Source organism: Dipodomys ordii, unplaced genomic scaffold (assembly GCF_000151885.1).
Source record: "Dipodomys ordii isolate 6190 unplaced genomic scaffold, Dord_2.0 Scaffold233, whole genome shotgun sequence".
Taxonomy (NCBI): Eukaryota; Metazoa; Chordata; class Mammalia; order Rodentia; family Heteromyidae; genus Dipodomys; species Dipodomys ordii.
The window spans coordinates 833,070-850,603 of record NW_012267449.1 but is presented as its reverse complement, the minus strand read 5'-3'; the positions used below and the strand labels follow the sequence as shown (position 1 = coordinate 850,603).

General features: G+C 37.7%; 1 protein-coding gene across 2 annotated transcripts in view; it reads left to right on the top strand.

The window, feature by feature from the left end:
- The first annotated feature begins 2,507 nt into the window (after window positions 1–2,507).
- Window positions 2,508–17,534, top strand: part of Lrch2 (leucine-rich repeats and calponin homology (CH) domain containing 2) — a 105,446-nt gene continuing 90,419 nt past the window's right edge. Inside the window, exon 1 of one of the 2 annotated variants that reach the window (XM_013035956.1) lies at window positions 2,508–2,884. In XM_013035956.1, coding sequence (XP_012891410.1) covers window positions 2,533–2,884 — 352 coding nt within the window. In that variant the 5' untranslated portion in view covers window positions 2,508–2,532. The remainder of the gene's footprint in view (window positions 2,885–17,534) is intronic. The other variant, XM_013035958.1, reaches the window with a different exon arrangement.

Below are 17,534 nucleotides of genomic sequence, written 5' to 3'. Positions count from 1 at the left end.
AGGAGGCTGCAATGCTTGGTAAGAAATGTACGCATTATCCTGCCCATGTAATTGTAACCCCTCTGTACAGTATGTTCACAAATAAAATTAACTTAAATTAAAAAAATATTCTCTGTGGTAATCACCTACCATAAAATATTCTCTGTATGTATAGACAGAAGTTTAAAAAAGTACCAATACCCACAATTGTCAGTGAATTCATAGATTGTCTTCCTTGTGTTCTTATATTTTGTAAGTGCCTTATTTTTTGTTTTGTTTTGATGTCTGTCCTGGGGCTTGAATTCAGGGCCTGGGCTATGGCCCTGAGCTTCTTTTGTTCAAGGCTAGGTGCTGTACCTCTTGAAGTACAACTCAACTTATGGCTTTTTGTGAGTAGTTTATTGGAGGTAAGAGTCTCACAGATTTTCCTGCCCAGGCTAGCTTCATACCTTGAGCCTCAGATCTCAGCCTCTTAAGTAGCTAGGATTATAAATAGGTGTGAGTCACCAGTGCCCACCTATTTTTTATTTTTGAGGGGAGAGCAGTGTAATCTTTAAGTGCCTGATAATTCTTGCATATAGAATAGCTCTTGCACAGAGAAAACTGTTCAGTAAATATTTATTGTATGAATGACTGTATACCAGGTATTGTGTTTTTAACTTGTATATGTTACTTTACTTATTCTTATACAAAAATAAAAATACTTATTTTACAGGATACAACCTGGAGAATTTTTATTTATTTTTGTATGCTGAGGATAGAATACAGGGACTCCCACATGATAGGCAAGTGGTATACTGCTGTATGCTGGGCTAATTATTAGAATAGTTCCTTTCATAATATTATCTGATTAATGAATTTAGTTTCCTTTTTCACCCCTCCCAACTCTGGAGGTTCAATTAATACTTGATTTTATTTGAAATATAAGGGAGGTGAGGTATAAGGTACAGTATTAATTTGTGACAGCAGTAGATTTTAGCGATTCATTTTTACTTGCAATAGCAACTAAAATTCTTTCCAGTTCACTGTAATGTTTGATTCAGGTATTGTTTCTTCTGTGTTCATACATATGCTGAATCAATATCTCACAACATAATCATTTTAATTAGCCATTAGGGCTACAAAGTAACTGAAATTGTCAGTCTTCTGTATACTTTTTCACAAAGTATAGCCTGTAACAGAGATTTCTTTAAGTAAATGAGATTGTTGAGCTGGCACTGGTAGTTCACTCCTGTAATCCTAGCTACTCAGGAGGCTGAGATCTAAAGAATTATAATTTGAAGCCACCTCAGGAAGAAGAGTCCTGGAGACTCCGATATCCAATTAACCAGCAAACAGTGTGACTGGAGTTGTGACTCAAGTGGTAGATCATCAGCCTTGAGCAATCAAGCTGAGCAAGTTTAAGGTTCTGAGTTCAAACCCTGGTATTTGCAGACAAAGGGGGGGTATAAAAACGAGCCTGTTGACACATAGTTTTAATTCAAAGTAATGTGAATGAGATGTGTAGAATATTTAGATAAATGCTGACTGAAAATACTCAAGCATTCTGATTATTGAGTAATATTCAATGAATATTAGCGATAAAGATTTGAATAACTATGACCCCCAGCGGGGTGGGTAGAGGGCAGGAAGAGGCCAACTACCTATGTTATTCGCTAGGTAAGTTGGGGTTAGATTAGAAATATCTTCGGGCTCTGTAAAGGTGATGCTAAAATCCAGGATTGATTAATTTCATTTACCTAGAATTGACTTTTGAGAATTGTATTTGCATCAAAACCTGTATTTGAAAAGTAACCTCTAAGATTGCTTGATGATCAAAAGGTTTTTTTTTTATCATCCAATACTGAGAGAGGAGAAGAAACTAGATATTTTGGAGACCTTGGCTCAACCTCAAAGAGTGATAGAACAGAACGGGGAGAACTCTTCCAAGTTTGGGAGGCAGTACTTTGGCTGAGACCCAGTGTTAGTGCGAGGCTTTCTTGAGAACATCTAAAGTCTTTCCCTACTTTGGAATTCTAAACAATAGCAAAATTTACGAATGTCTAAAACACAATATCGCCCCAATCTTCCTCCCCAAGACTCTCCAGCGTTTCTGTCTGTGTTCACTCTCATTAATGATCTCGAAGCAGTTGGAACAAATTCAGTAAGCTTCCTCATAGTCTATAGAAATGCTTTCTTTCTACACAAATTCCTTTCATCCCTGTCTCACACATCTGTTTTTGTTTTTCAGAAGGAAGAAGAAACAACTTAAAGAGATTTGAAAACCCACCATCCAGACGATTTACAATTAGCCTGGTATCACCTCCCAAGATTTTGGTACCCAAACTAGCGGAACCTGGATTTAGCATCCTTCCTTTCATCCTATATTTCTTAAAGCAAGCGTTGTACACTCAACATCTCTACCCAACAGTACCTAGCAGCCCGCCCCCTGGTTCCTTCCCACCGTATATCTCGCCCCCTCCCGCTCCCAGCCTGCGCATGCGTCCTAAGAACCCCCTACACTCGCGGCTCAGGCTGAGAGTATTGTCGGGGGCTATTCTCTCTCCCAGGAACATGGCGGCGAGTCAGGGAGGTGGTGGTAACAGTGGGGGTGGCGGTGGTGGTGGAGGTGGAAGCAGCAGTGGCAGTAGCGCGGCCGGAGGAGGAGGTGGTGGGGCCGGAGGGGGAGGTGGAGGCGGCAGTGGCGGGATCCTGGTGGTGCCCATCCCGGTGCCGACTCTTTTCGGCCAGCCGTTTCCCAATGGGCCGCAGTGGAACCCGGGGAGCCTGCAGCCTCAACACACCGTGAGGAGCCTGGACCGGGCCCTGGAGGAGGCGGGCAACTCCGGCATCCTGAGCCTCAGTGGCAGGAAACTCCGGGACTTCCCGGGCAGCGGCTACGACCTGACAGACACCACCCAAGCAGGTGACAGGCCAGGGGTGGGAGTGCGAGTGGGGGTGGGGAGGGGAAGCTGGGCCCTGGAGGAGGTGGGGGGGAGTGGGCGGCTGCGTGGCTGCGTTGTTGGACTGGGCTGGTCAGGGCGGGTGCGCGGGGGCAGCGGTGAGACGAACAAAGTCTCACTGAATCGAGTGTTGGGAACGTAAGGAGCAATCCAGGAATAAGGAAATCGGGTGGGATGTTTGGGGTTAAAGCATTGTTGTTAAAGCTAATTCTGCCACTTTGGGTGGAAGAGAGGCATTGACACCTTCCTTAATGCACTTCTTTCAACTCGACTCAACACGATGCTCCTGTGTTGGGCGTGTGTATATTTGGGAATGGACAATGCATAAAATGCTAATCTCTACATACTCCTTAAATGCATCTGTGCCTGTTAGAATGACAGAGCCCTTTACAGAGGATAACAGCAGTACAATCATGGTTTGTCTCTGCTCTTATTTTGTATGCGGCTTAATCATCCCTAACTATTCTTGACTTCTTTCTTGACACATATGCCTTTAAAAGAGCAAGAATTTTCATTTCCTTACTATTATGAAGGTACTGGTGGTTAATTAATGTTTATTGCGGTAACAAATGAAATCATTCATCACTTACAACTAACTAGGATGTAGATTATCCTTGTTTTGAGTTACGTTACTATTAATTTTTGTAGAGAAAGAGCCCCGCATTTTACTGGGCATTTTGGAGAAAAATATGTCCACTCCTTACAGAGTTGTGGATTAGTGGCTTATTTTAGGTGAGAAATTGGCTATTGTAATGTTCTTGCTATATTCTGTGTCTTAGTCTTTGTTGTGGCTTTTTTTTTGTTATGAACACACTGTCTTTCTTTGCTACTTTTTGGACTAATGCTGCTTCTAAATTTCGCTACTTTAGTTTGGTGAAGTTTTTTTCCTTTATATAAACTTTAAATTTGTTTTTTATGTGTCTGTTTCATGAACTTCAATAGAATAAATCATGGCAAAAATTATTTTAAAATATTTTATACTCATTTTTGACACAACACACTAAGTAAATTCATGCATAGTGACACATAGTAAAAGGCCTTATTTTCAGGGCAACACATTAAATAGTGAATCTAGATACATGTGATAGAGAAGACTGAGGAAAGGAGGAAAATCTAAAATTGAACCTTTTCACTCAGTGGTTTCCTTAGGCATTATCCTAAGAACTATGAAATGATACATACCTTATTTTGTGTTTCAGAAAGCACATTTGAATATTTACTCTTTTATAAACACAAAATTTCCAATATGTTCACATGTTCAATGACTGTATTAGCAAATATACTACTTGATGTGTTCTTCAAAAGCTTTGAGGAAAATGGCTCCAGATTGCATCATTAGAGGCACTATTTCTTATTGTTCTTTATAGCCTAGACAGAATTCTATCTACAGGACAGAGTTTAAGTATCATAGTTCCACATTCAGGGCTTTCACTGTCATGCTCCTTGGTTATTATTGCAACCTGTATCTGCACTCTCCTACATAAACATCTTTCTTCCAACAGGGTCACCTCTTTGTGTCACTCAAATATTTTTTTTTGTATTTACGCCTCATCTTTGTACAAGGTTATCTACATGCTTGAGATTTCCTTCTTTTCTCCACCTGTTTAACTTTGTTCAAGCCCCAGATTTTCTAAAGAGGTTTTTCCAAGTACCATGGTCCAGGTCCACAGCAGTCTCCAGTTTTTTCTTTTATTTTATTTTTTAAATTTCCAAAGACCATCTTGTTACCTTTATTACATATTTCACATTGTATTCATTTTATGTTTGGCTCTTGCTGTCCTCAAGAAGATGGAAAGCTCCTTAAAGGCAAAAAATAAACGATGTACTTGTTCTGTCTTCTCATCTATATTCCTTTTATTTTATTTGATAATTCTCATAAATATGAGTAGTATCATACATGATTATAACCTTTGCCATTTATGTCTTCAGTTTGTTTCCTGGAACACACCTCAACACATAAGAGAGTTTGGCCATAAGAGAGTTTGAATTCAAGGCTTCATGCTCTACCTTTTGAGTCACTCTACCAGTTACTTTTTTGAGTGATTATTTTTTCAAGATAGTGTCTCTCTTTTATGTCCAGACTGGCATGGATTGCAATCTTCCTATTTGCTCTTCCCTTCGTTGCTAGGAAGACAGCCCTGTGCCTCTGTGCCCAGCCATTGAACTTCCCTTGTATATTGAGATGACAGGCACTGGAAACCTCAACCAGCCATCGGTTAAGATCAAGTCTCTCAAACTTTCATGCCCTTGCTGGCCTCAAGTGCATTGTCCAGTAGCTAAGACTGCAAGTTTAAGCCAAAATCATAATTTTGAGAGGGGGTAACAATGCTTGATAGGAAATGTACTCATTAGCTTACTCATGTAACTGTAATCCCCTGTACAGTATCTTTACAATAAAAATACTAAAAAAATCATAATTTTGTTAAACATTCATTACAACCTTTAATTACTTATTTGCTTTTTTTCACTGCTGGGTATTGAACTCAGAGGCTCAAACATGCCAGTTAAGCATTCTATACTAAATTACATCTCCAATCTGCATCATAATATTTAGCAGTGTCTATAGTAACGCTAGACTTCTTGAAATAATTCCACTTCATTTTTGTTGTTTTTCCCTTGGTTGAATATGAGTTCTTTGAACAAATACTTGAAGATTAGACAGGAAAGAAAGGTCGTGTTCTGTTCTTTTTTCATCGGAGTGAGATATCTGTGGATGATTCCTTTGCGTTTTTTTTTTTTTGACAAAATGTAGTCATTAAGTATTTGGAGGTAATATTTTTTAACGTAAAGGTATCAGTATTCATTATGTGTAAATGAAGGTAGGCATACAAGAAATGATTTATAGCACATATTTCAGGTTGTATGCACTGCATATCTATTTGATGAAAACAATTCTATTTGCTTATGTTGTTATTACTGCACTTAAAATGACTTTCAGAGAGTTAATGTTTCAGAACCACACTAATTAGTTAGACCAGCATAGAATGGTTTATTGGAATGAGAAGAGCTTGGAGGGAGAGAAAATAGCTAAGAAGCTATTAATTGTTAATTAATCTTGCTGAGGGTGGTAAGACAGTAGGTAGAGACATTATTAAATTAGAGAAATTTCCAAAACAACGATTTTTGCATTTTTTTCTGATCATCACATAATATGTAAGATGAAATAGATCTGTGATTTTCTATCTTGGCTACACATTAAAATCGCAATGGAGTTTCCTTTTTAAATCTATGTCAAGGCTGCATATCAGACCAATTAAATAAGAATCTCAGTGGCCAACAGACTTATTTTTAAAATCTCAGGTGATTCTAAAGTGCAGTCAGAATTGCATAACTCCTAAAATAGCTCTTTTTAAAAATCACTTTAGAAATATTTGCTCTTTGAACGAGTGGGAACACTGATAAAAGATTAGTGTTTAACTTTAAGACACTTGTCCAAAGTGTGAAAATCAAAACTAGGAACAAAATGTTCAAGTTTTACTTCAGTGTTCATTTCAATAGAGCTGTGTAAAGCCGAGACTAAAAAAAATAGTATTGTGTTTTTCAAATTTTCATTTTCATTTTTTATCTTTTGTGTGGGTACTGGTGTTTGAAACCAGAGCCTCGTGCTTTTTCTCTCTAGGCTGTGTCTCTAACCACTTGAGTCACACCTCCACTTCCAGCTTTTTGCTGATCACCTGAAGATAAGAATTTCTCAGATTTGTCTGCCCAGGCCGATTAAACCCTGATCATCAGACCTCAACATCCTGAGTAGCTAGGATTATAGGTGAGCCATTAGCACCCAACTGTGTTTAAAAAATTCTATCATTACATGAATAGAAACTTTCAAGGAACCTATAGCTTCATTAGTTTTCATGCACAATCTTTGTTTATATTTCATATCATTAAGTTTGCATTAATTAAATAGTATTCCCCAAAATATTTTCATTATTAACAGGCTTGGTAACTAAGAGGGAAAATGCATAGTAAGTGGCTGCTAGCAAAGTTTGTCTTTAGTGTCTTTTTACCTCTCAGTATTTATGGTGCCCATTCCCCTTCACTTCTCCTTTCCTTCTGTCTCATCATGCTGCCTTCTCTTTGTCTTCCCTACCAAAAGCCTCACTTCCCTTCCTTCACTAGGGTCAAAGCCAAAGACTCAGGACAGTGTGTACAGAAATTAACATTTAATAGGGCGAGTTTGGTGATTTATCAGGGAACCTATTGGTGGTTTGTGCTCTTGGCCTTTTTGAGTACTTCTGCCTTCCAGATATTTTTTGATTAAAATTCTCAGCCACAAAAGAACATAAAAATCAGGCTCAGGAAGTTGGTATCTGTTTTAGGAAACTGACTCTTGTCATAGTCTCTTTTCTGAGATGGTCTTTAGGTAGATTTGGTAAGACCAAAGGGTAAGATCTTTTTGAACACTGGTGGTTGTTTGATTTGAAAACGTATTCATCCCTTACCCAAACCGATCTTGGCAACTTTTCATAGTTAATACTGTCACCAGTGCTACAAATAAGTGGATGTGTTCTAGCCTACTTGCAGCTGCTCCCTCTACTTCTCTGGATGGTTCTTTTTAGTGTCCTTGAGCAGCGGGTCTGTGAAACAGATTTAGAAATTCTTCTACCAGATTGTGCTGTGTCCTGGATAATCACATGTTTCCTGTAAACCAGGAGTCAACTCTAGAATTTCCTCCATATGCTGGCTCACCTTTCAACTGTGGAACATGTTGCATTGTCTCAGGTTGCAAAGTGGAGCCAGATAAACAACACTGACTGGATTATTGAGTTGAAGGTCCTCTCACTGAATTTCATGGAATGAGCTGGTGATTATGATTTTGTGGCCTGATTCAAATGTTTGCCCTGTTTTGTATGTCTTCCTGAAAAATGGAATGTGAAGCACATTTTTGACAGTTGACTCATATTTTAATTGCTAAAGATTAAATTTGAGTTGCTGAACTTTGTAATGATTTATTCCCAGATATGTTCTATAATATAAGCAATTGTCTTTTAATTTCTTTTGCAAATTTGTATAAAATATTAGCTTAAAATAGAGCCATTTTATGGATGTCTACAAATTTCTAAATACTTTTTATATATGTATTAAGCTATTGTAACCTAATAAATAATGTGGTGAGCTTGACATAGGACCTTGTAATTACTCCTGGTGGTTGAAAGAGGTTAAGTGATTCGCCAGTAGGATTGTAGATTACAGCCTAGAATGTCCAGCTGTACACTGTTCCATATTGTTTGCATTATACCAGTTCTTGATAACAAAACTGCTATGGAAATAAATACTGTGGCAATAAACAAGTTCCTGATGCAGAATAATAAATCCTTATTTAACTATGGAGATTATATAGTCTTTATCTCTGGTATATCATGTTTTGTTAAATTTTAGAGCCTTCCATATCTTCCTGAGGTTTCAGAGTAGATTGATTAAGCAAATATAGACTGGGCTCTAACTTGGGAAATGTGATTATAACCTATTGAAAAGAAACAGACCAGTTGGGCATGGTAGTATTTGTCCTTAATAGGATGAGGCAGGAGGATCCTGAGTTTGAGGCCAGCCTGGGATACATACTGAGATCCTGTATGAAAAGTCTAAAAAGGTTGTGGATGCAGCTCCATGGTAGAGTGTTTCCTGAGCAGGTATAAGACCCTGGTTTTGATTCCCAGCATTGCAAAACTGAACAACGTTAGGTTAGCTATTTGTAGCACAATAGAAGTGATAGATTAGAGTAATATAGAGTTGGGGGTCAGTGAAATGCTTTTCTTATTTAATATTTCAATTTAGATTATTTATAGTAGAAACTCTGAAACAAGCTAGGCACTACTAATTCATGCTTGTAATCCTAGCTACATAGAACACTGAAATCTGAGGACTGTTATTTGAAGCTAACCTGTTCAGAAAAGTCTTCCAGATTCCATCTCCAGTTATCCAGCGAAAAGCCAGAGTAGAGTGGTTCAAGTGGTAGAATACCAGCCATGAGCAAACAAGCTGATGAAGAGCTTAAGTTCCTGAGTAGGGGAACTAAATACAATACCCTAAAGATGTTTTTTTTTGGGGGGAGGGTATCAAAACCAGATAGACAAGAGCTAGAACCTAATTCACAATATGCTGGTGATAATTTGCATTAAAACAATAATCAAAGACATAGCATCACAGAGTATTTGGTGCGAGATATTACTTGTTCAAGTGTCAAGGAACACAGTGAAACTTGGTGGAAGGGATACCATTATTTTGTGGAAGGGATACCATTTTCCTAGCCTTTCCTAGCAGCCCACTCAAAGTGATGCTTTAACTATATGATGCCTACCTTCATTCCACAGACTGATGACCATCATGACCAAAAACTAGAAGGGGAAATATGTCTTTACACTTTGGGCATATTCAGGTACTCTGACGAATTGTAGTATATTCTTATGAAATCAATTATCTGAAAAGTTTTAGAAAGTGTTGTCTGCTTCTTTTTCATAGAAAAACAGTACCTTATACTCTAGAGTACCATTTAATGTAATACAGGAAAATGGTATGAAGCAGTTTTATAACAGCCTATGTTTGTGTTTAGTCTCACTTTCAACTAGTGTACTACTCCATCTGCTAAAGGTCAGACTTGAACATTTTCTTTTTTGGTGCTGGGGCTCAAACCTATGGCCTTCTACTTCAGAGCTATCTCCTTTCTCCTCAACGTTTAACTTTTAATTATTGTTTCTTTTGTTTAAAGTAAATTTAAATAAATAACATTCATTACACTTGTATACTACTACTTGATGGGCTATAATAGACAGTTAAGCAGTGGATATTTTGTTTTTCTTGGTAATACTAAGTGTTGAACTCAGGGTCTTTCCCTTGCTAGGCAAGCACTCTTCTAACTGAACTACACTTCCATTTCTTTTTAGTTCAGTTTGTTTTTTCAAATAGGGCCTCACTTTTATTTAGGATTGGCCTTGGACTACCATTCCCTGCTTCCTACTTGAGATCTGTCTACTTCGTGCTTCTTTTTTTTTTCACATTTTTTTGTGTCGTTCATGGGGCTTGAACTCTGGGCCTGGGCACTGTCCTTGAGCCCTTCAGCTCAAGGCAAGTGTAGCTCTACCACTTGAGCCACAGCATCACTTCTCAGAATTTTCATTTTTGCTGTAAAGGTGATATACAGAGGGGCTGCAGTTATGTAAGTCAGGTAATAAGTACATTTCTTTTTGAACAGTATCACCTCTTCCCTTGTTTTCTCCCAGTTTTTTCCATCCTCAACCCCCTTTTCTAAAATGACCTCCAAGAAATGGAAACAAGAAGGCTTTTATAAAATTTTACTTTTTGTTTTTTTTTTTAATTTGTTTTTTCCATTTTGTCACTGTTTTTTATTTTTATAGCTTTTGGCCTGTGTGTAAGTTAATCTGATTTGGGGAAAGTAAAGGGAGGCACACATATGTTTCTTGATATAGCTGGGTTGACAGGCCTGTGACACCATGCCAGGTTCTTTTGTTGAAATGGACTGTGGACTTTTCCACCTAAGGTGATTTCAAACCATGATGAATGATGATGATTCTACTTTCAACTTTCAGTCGTCCTGAGCCAGTGGTGCCTGCCTTCACACACACACACACACACACACACACACACACACACACGAATGTAGTCATGGGGCTTGAACTCTGGACCTCAAGGTGACTATTTTATCACTTGAGCCACATTGCCACTTCCAGTTTTCTGGCCATTTATTGGAGATAATCTCATGGACTTTCCTGCCCAGGCTGGCTGTGAATCGTGATCCTCAGATCTCAGCCTCCTTAGTAGCTAGGATTACAGGTGTGAGCCACCAGTGCCTAGCTAATACATTTTTTGAGAGAGATTCTTTTGTGTGTACTACTGGGAATTGAAATCAGAGCTTTGAGCTTGCTAGGAGAGCTCTCTGTCACTTGAGCCACACCCCTTATCCTGATAGATTTTTCAAAGAAAATCTTTATCCAAATGTGAAAGTGACTTTTTTATTTGTGGATGTTTTTAGTTGTATGCACTGTTATGAATTGATGACAAAATTGTTGTTTTCTTTTAAAATTAATTGCTTCAATCTCTTTTTGTACAGTATTAAGGACTTAAAAGTGACAAGAGATAGAAATAAAATATGGCATAAATTTTTAATTGAATACTGTGGAGAATGTCCAATTCTAGAACATATGCAAATTTGGATTTCATTCAAAAATGGCTGCGCTGATGATTCTGTCCCTAAAAGACTAGTATGTTGAAGCCCAGAATTATTTTATTCTTAATTTTTTCCATAGTTCAGTCCTTAAAACTTTGAGCTAATGGTTTCAGATGTGTGTGCCAGTGGGAAACCAATCACATTTAAAGATATTTGTGAATCAAGAATAGTAAAGAAAACATAGCTGTGTCTTTACTTCCATCAGTATGTTAGAATAATTTTATCATATAAATTTTATGTACAGGTAATAAAGTTGTTGCTTTCAGGAATTTGATTACATAGTGGTATGAAATACAAACTCACAAACTTGTTATATAGGCCAGGTCATTCTGAATGGGAAATGATCATTTGTCTTCATAAGACATCTAGGATTGACTAGAAACATTTTTGTCACAATTTGAGTGGTACTACTGAAAATTAATGGGTTGAAGTCAGGGATGCTGCCAAGCATCCTTCAGTGAAAATCACAGCCTTCTCCATCCAGTTAAAACTACAGAGACGTTTCTAGTCCAAAATGTCAGTCTTGACAAGTCTCAGAAACCCTACTGTAGAGTAATGTAAGTGTCATGATTGTAAACAAGGTTCAGTGTATGTGCAAAGAGACAGATGACATTTGATTAAATTACTCAGGAGGCTGAGATTTGTAAGACTAACATTTGAAACCAACCTGGGAAGAATAGTCTGATTCCAAGCAACCAATCTAAGCATGTGTAAGCTCTGAGTCAAGCCCCAGCACTCACTGAAAAAAGGAGGACTCTAGAAAGAAAAGATGGAAGGTGGTTTTGGAAGGGAGATTTTATAGTTATGTACTGTACTTGAATATTTACATTCCACAACTCAAAAACTCAATATATCAAATAATCAACTCTTGTTATCAAATAATCTACTCTCATTATTGACTTTAGGCCTTTTTATCAACCAGATTGGAAATGTGGGACTTATTCCTGCTGCTTCTTTTTTCCTTACATTCTACATGTTGTTAAGAACTAAGGCTTGTTGATTAGAGCTCCTTGAATAGTTTCAGATTTGTTTCCTTCCTGTCTATTTTCACTGTCATTGTTTTAATTTAGGTTCTCCTCTCTTCCTTACCTTGAGTGTAATCTATCTACAATTTGCCACAGTTACCAGTCTCTCTGCCTCAGATTTGCTTTTGACTCCAGTTAGTCCTCTATGCTAGCCAGACCACTCTCCACATCTGATTGCCATTTGTTGCTAAAACATCTTTGAGCTAGTTTCTTAATAATGTATTTTATAATCCTTCTCTCCTTTCCATTTCCTTCTCTAGCCCTTTTTTTCCTTCCCTTCCTCCCTCTGCTTGTGTGTGTGTGTGTGTGTGTGTGTGTGTGTGTGTATGTGTGTGTGTGTGTACTTGAACACAGGTCCTTGCACTTGCTAGATAGGTGTTCTAATACTTGAGCCATTCTTCTAAACCCTAACCCCTCTGTTCTTCCCCCCACACTCTTTGTTCATGAATTTCTTGATCTTTTGCAAGGACTTTTGCATGTGAGACTAGGATTTGTATGTTTTCAATTGTCTGTTTCTTGCAGCTTCATTAAGAGGGAGTGGTGTTTGGGTGATGGTATATGGACCAGCACTCTACCACTTGAGTCACAGCCCCATTTCCAGTGTTTTGGTGATTAATTGGAGCTAAGAATCTCATGTAATTTCTTAACTAGCCTAGCTTGAACTGTGATCTTCAGATCTCAGCCTCCTGAGTAGCTAGGATTAAAGGTGCAAGCTACCAGTGCCCAGCTCTCCATCAATATTTTTTGATGATATTTCTTTCTTCATCCAATTGTCTTGTTACCCTTGCAGAAAATCAGTAGACCATAAGTATAAATAATTATTTCTAGACTTAATTCCGTTTCTTTGATATTTTGTCTATTCTTAACCCAATATCACATGGTCTTGATTGCTATATGTATATAATACTGTGTAATAAGCTTTCTAAAATGAAGTCTGACTCTTCCGACATTGTCTTTTTTCCAGATTAATTTATTCTTATACTGTTCCATCTCCATATGAATTTTAGCATTAGTTCATCATTTCTTCAGAAAATTCAGTTTGGGAGTGTGATAAAGATTGTGTTGCCTAATCCATGAAAAGATTATGTCTTCATTAATTTGGGCACTTTTTTGGTGGTATTGTGGTTTGAACTTAGAGCCTGGTGCTTGATCATCTAGCACTCTACACTTCAGCCACTTGTGCAGTCCTGCTTTTTGCTGGTTATTTTGGAGCTGGAGTCTTATGGACTTTCCCCTCCCGCTGGCTCTGATCAATGAATTCATTAGGATTTTTTTTTTGTCTACAGTATTATGCCATCTGCAAATAGAGGTCGTTTTCCTTCTTTTTCAATATAGAGGTCTTTTATATCTTTTTCTTACATATTTTCCCAGTTAAAAATTCTAGTCTAATGCTAAATAGATGTAGCAAGAGTAGACATTCTTGTCTCACTCCTGAATTTAGGGGGGGGGATGTTTTCAGTCTTTTATTAGTACTCATGATGTTCTTGCATTAATATGGCATGTTATATTGTACTGATGGATTTTAATGAGCCCACCTTGTATTTTTGGCTTTCCACACTTGACTTTAATCTCCTAATGACTCCAAACTGCATTCCATCCTATCAAAGTATGTTCTTAAAATTATCTGGCTGTTCTGTGTTTCCATGTTTATTTTTCTTGCTGTTAATGAGTTTTCCCTTTTCTATCTACCTTGTGAATTCCTAGTGACTTTATGCATCCCAGATCAGGCTTTTCTTTGTCTTTCTTTCCTCTTATCCTCTCCAGGCAGTTATAATTTGTATATTTATTAATGTAGTTAGGATATTTTATTGTAATTAATAGCATTCTTCCAGTGTGTTGTTTAATAACTCCCCTGAAAAAAACACTATGACACTAAATGTGCACATTTTAGATTACAAAATGTTAACATTAGGATAAAATGTGCTTTTTTTCTTTTTATTGGCTATAAAGTGAAGTATAGTGATTTTGTTGTCGTCCCAGTACTTATTACAGTGTAGTATATAACAGTTGTTTAACACATTTACTTAATATAGTCTGCTTTTTTTTTTTTTGTCGGTCATGGGCTTGAACTCTGGGCCTGGGTGCTGTCCCTGCGCTCTTCAGCTCAAGGCGAGCACTCTACCACTTGAGCTACAGCGCCACTTCCGGTTTTCTAGTCTTTTATTGGAGATAGGAGTCTCACAATCTTTCCTGCCCGGGCTGGCTTTGAACCGTGATCCTCAGATCTCAGCCTCCTTCCTGAGTAGCTAGGATTATAGGCATGAGCCACTGTCACCTGGCTAGTCTGCTTTTTTTTATATACAAAGAATATACTTTTATTTTTTCACATCTCAATGACTCTAAGAATTGATGACATGGTAAAGTTAACAGAGTTGATGTCAAGATGTAAAGGTCTGAAAATCTATGAATGATTAATCACTTTCATTCAGCCTACTCCTGTTTGGAGAGCATACAGTCTGCTTTTTATCCTTGGATTCCTTTTCCATTTCTTCCATAATTTATTTGCTTTTTCTCTGTTTTCTATGTATACCCCTTGTTCTCCTCTTAGATTGTACCTCTCATTGTCTTCCAATAGTATGTACGATGTGCAAAGCTTGAATGCAGGGTCTGGGCTCTGTCCCTTAGTTTTTTGCTCAAAATTAGTACTCTACCACTTGAACCACAGCTCTACCTCCAGTTTTTTGGTGATTAATTGGAGATAAGCATCTCACAGACTTTCCTGCCTAGGCTGGCTTTGAAATGTGATCTCAAATATTATCCTTCTGAGTAGCTAGGATTACAGGTATGAGTCACTGGCGCCCAGTTCCGAGTTTTGTTTTTATTGTTCTATTATTATTATTAATTTTTAGTGGTACTGGAATTTGAATTCAGGGCCTCACACTTGATGTCTTGTTTGCTAGGTTGGTGCCTTACCATTTGATTCATGTCTCTAGCTCTGTGTTTTGCTGATTATTTTGGTGATGAAGTCTTGTGTACTTTTCTGCACAGGCTAACATTGAACTGAGATCTTCTGGTTCTCAGATTCCTTAGTAACTAAAATTAGAAGCACAATCTACTGGTGCCCTGCTTCTTGCATTATTTAAAAAATGAGAAAAGTTAATCCAGACCATTGTGCCTCCTGCTTGTAATCTCAGCCCCTTGGGAGGTCTGATATCAGAAAGATTGAAGTTTGAGGTCATCCAAGGAAAAAAATTCATGAAACACCCATCTCAGTCAATTAAAAAGTTGAGCAGTCATCTTGTTTACTGTGGGAAGCATATATAAGAGGATTACTGTTCAGGACAATTTGGACATACATAAATATGAGACCTTATTTGTAAAACAACTAAAGCAAAATTGGCCAGAGATATGGCTTAAGTAGAAGCTCTTGCCTGGCAAGTGCAAGATTCTGAGTTCAAACCTTAGTACTGCTGAAAAAAACTATTAGAAAAAAATAACATATTGCTTAATAAGGACAGATATCCATATTGAACGTTAGCAGTTTGCAGAGTTGTTTGAACCCATGGCCTTGAGCATGCTAGACAAGCACTATACCACTGAGCCACATCCCCAGTACCAACTTGTTAAGTGCTTAAAGCTTAAAATTAGGGAATGGGGCACGTCCCATTTTATACATCAGTTTCTTTACTGTTTGTGTGAACTATAGAATGTTGGAGTGGTATTCTGCTATAGTGTCTTGGTGATCTTCCATGTATCAACATACATCATATGGATATGGCTGAACCACGAACTGATTTACATCTTTAGGTAGTACTATGATCCTTCTTGGTACCTGGCAAGATAGACATATGTGTGAAGAGTTTGTCACAAGGCTGTTTCTTACCTACCCATTATCCAATGCCTGTTTCTTGAAGCATGCAGTCTTTATTCAAATACAGCTGTGAATAAACTGCAGTCTAGCATTGACTGAACAGAGCAACCCATGATAAACATTGGCTTTAATTAATCTCTCCAGTTTTATTTTATCGTATGTGGGGCTGGTACTATGTCGATGGTATTTTCTATCATAGCAATACACTGCCAGATCCCTTTGTTCTTACTGTCAACTGTCAAGGTAATAATGTGGAGAGGTTGCATGACCACTTAAAACAAACAAAACAGATTTTTTTTTACTTATTTTCAGAATTTATCATTGCTGTGTAATTAGTCAATTTACTATAAATTGCTCTTAATTTCTTGATCCAATATTCAGTGCTTGCTATTCAGCAGCTCAAATAAGGTATTTTTTATAAGCTAAGCTCAAATAAGCAGCTCAAATAGATATTGCTCACTAAACACAATATCTTCTCTTTAAATTTAATTTAATTTTGTTGTAAAGGCAGTGTTATATAAGTAAGGAAATGAGTAAATTTCTTGTCAAACATTGTTACCCCCTCCCTCGTTTTTTCTCTTACTATCCCTCCCCACTGATGCTCATCCTGTTGTGCATAGAAGTTTCTGTAGGAGTATATAAAATATATTTTAAAATGAACCAATTGGTTCATACTTTCAGAATAGTTTTATAGTCTAACTATCCTAGGTATTACCCCGTGAACATATTTCCATATGGGTATCACATCTATAATATGGAATCACAAGTATAATGTGGTGGGGAGGGGAGGGGTGGAACAAAGATTTGTAAGGCTAACTTGGCACTGCTATCATAGCCCAGGCAGACTTGAACTTGTGATCCTACTGGCATAACCTTTTAAATGTTGGAATTGCATATGTGGACCACCATTTCCAGCTCAATAATATGATTTAAAAAAAATTCAGAACTTGATTGGTCTGCTTGCTTGGTCATTTGGTGATCTCCCACTTGAGACATGCCTCCAGCTCAGCTTTTTGCTGGTTATTTTGGCGATAAAGTCTCACTGACTTTTCTGCCTGGGCTGGCTTCAAATGATGATCCTCTAGATATCAGCCTCCTGAGTAAGTAGAGTTGCAGCTACAAGGCACTGGTGCTTATGGAGCAAGCAACCAGTGTCTAGCTATAATATGATTTTTAAAGGCTGTAAAATTGTAGGGATATTCCTTTTCATTATTATTTTATTATTGTGAAAATACCATACAGAGGGGTTACAATTACATGGGCAAGGTAACCAGTGCATTTCTTATCAAGCATTGTTGCCTCCTCCTTTGTTTCCCCTTACCATCCCTTCCCATCTCTGCCCCCTCCCCATGCCCCTTCCCCCCCCTCGGGGCCAAAGTTATAAAGTTCATTTTCAACATAACATTTTGCACATCTCTTTCTTGCAATGGGTCAACCTTTATTTAAACAATTTGTTTTTTTCCCTTCCCCTCCACAAATTATACCAATATCAAATACAGTGAAAGCAGGGGTTATACCGTGGGGGAGGGACATACAAAGCAACAAAGAAATCATCTTATAAATATGCTAGAAACAATATCATGAAAAGAAAAAAAAAC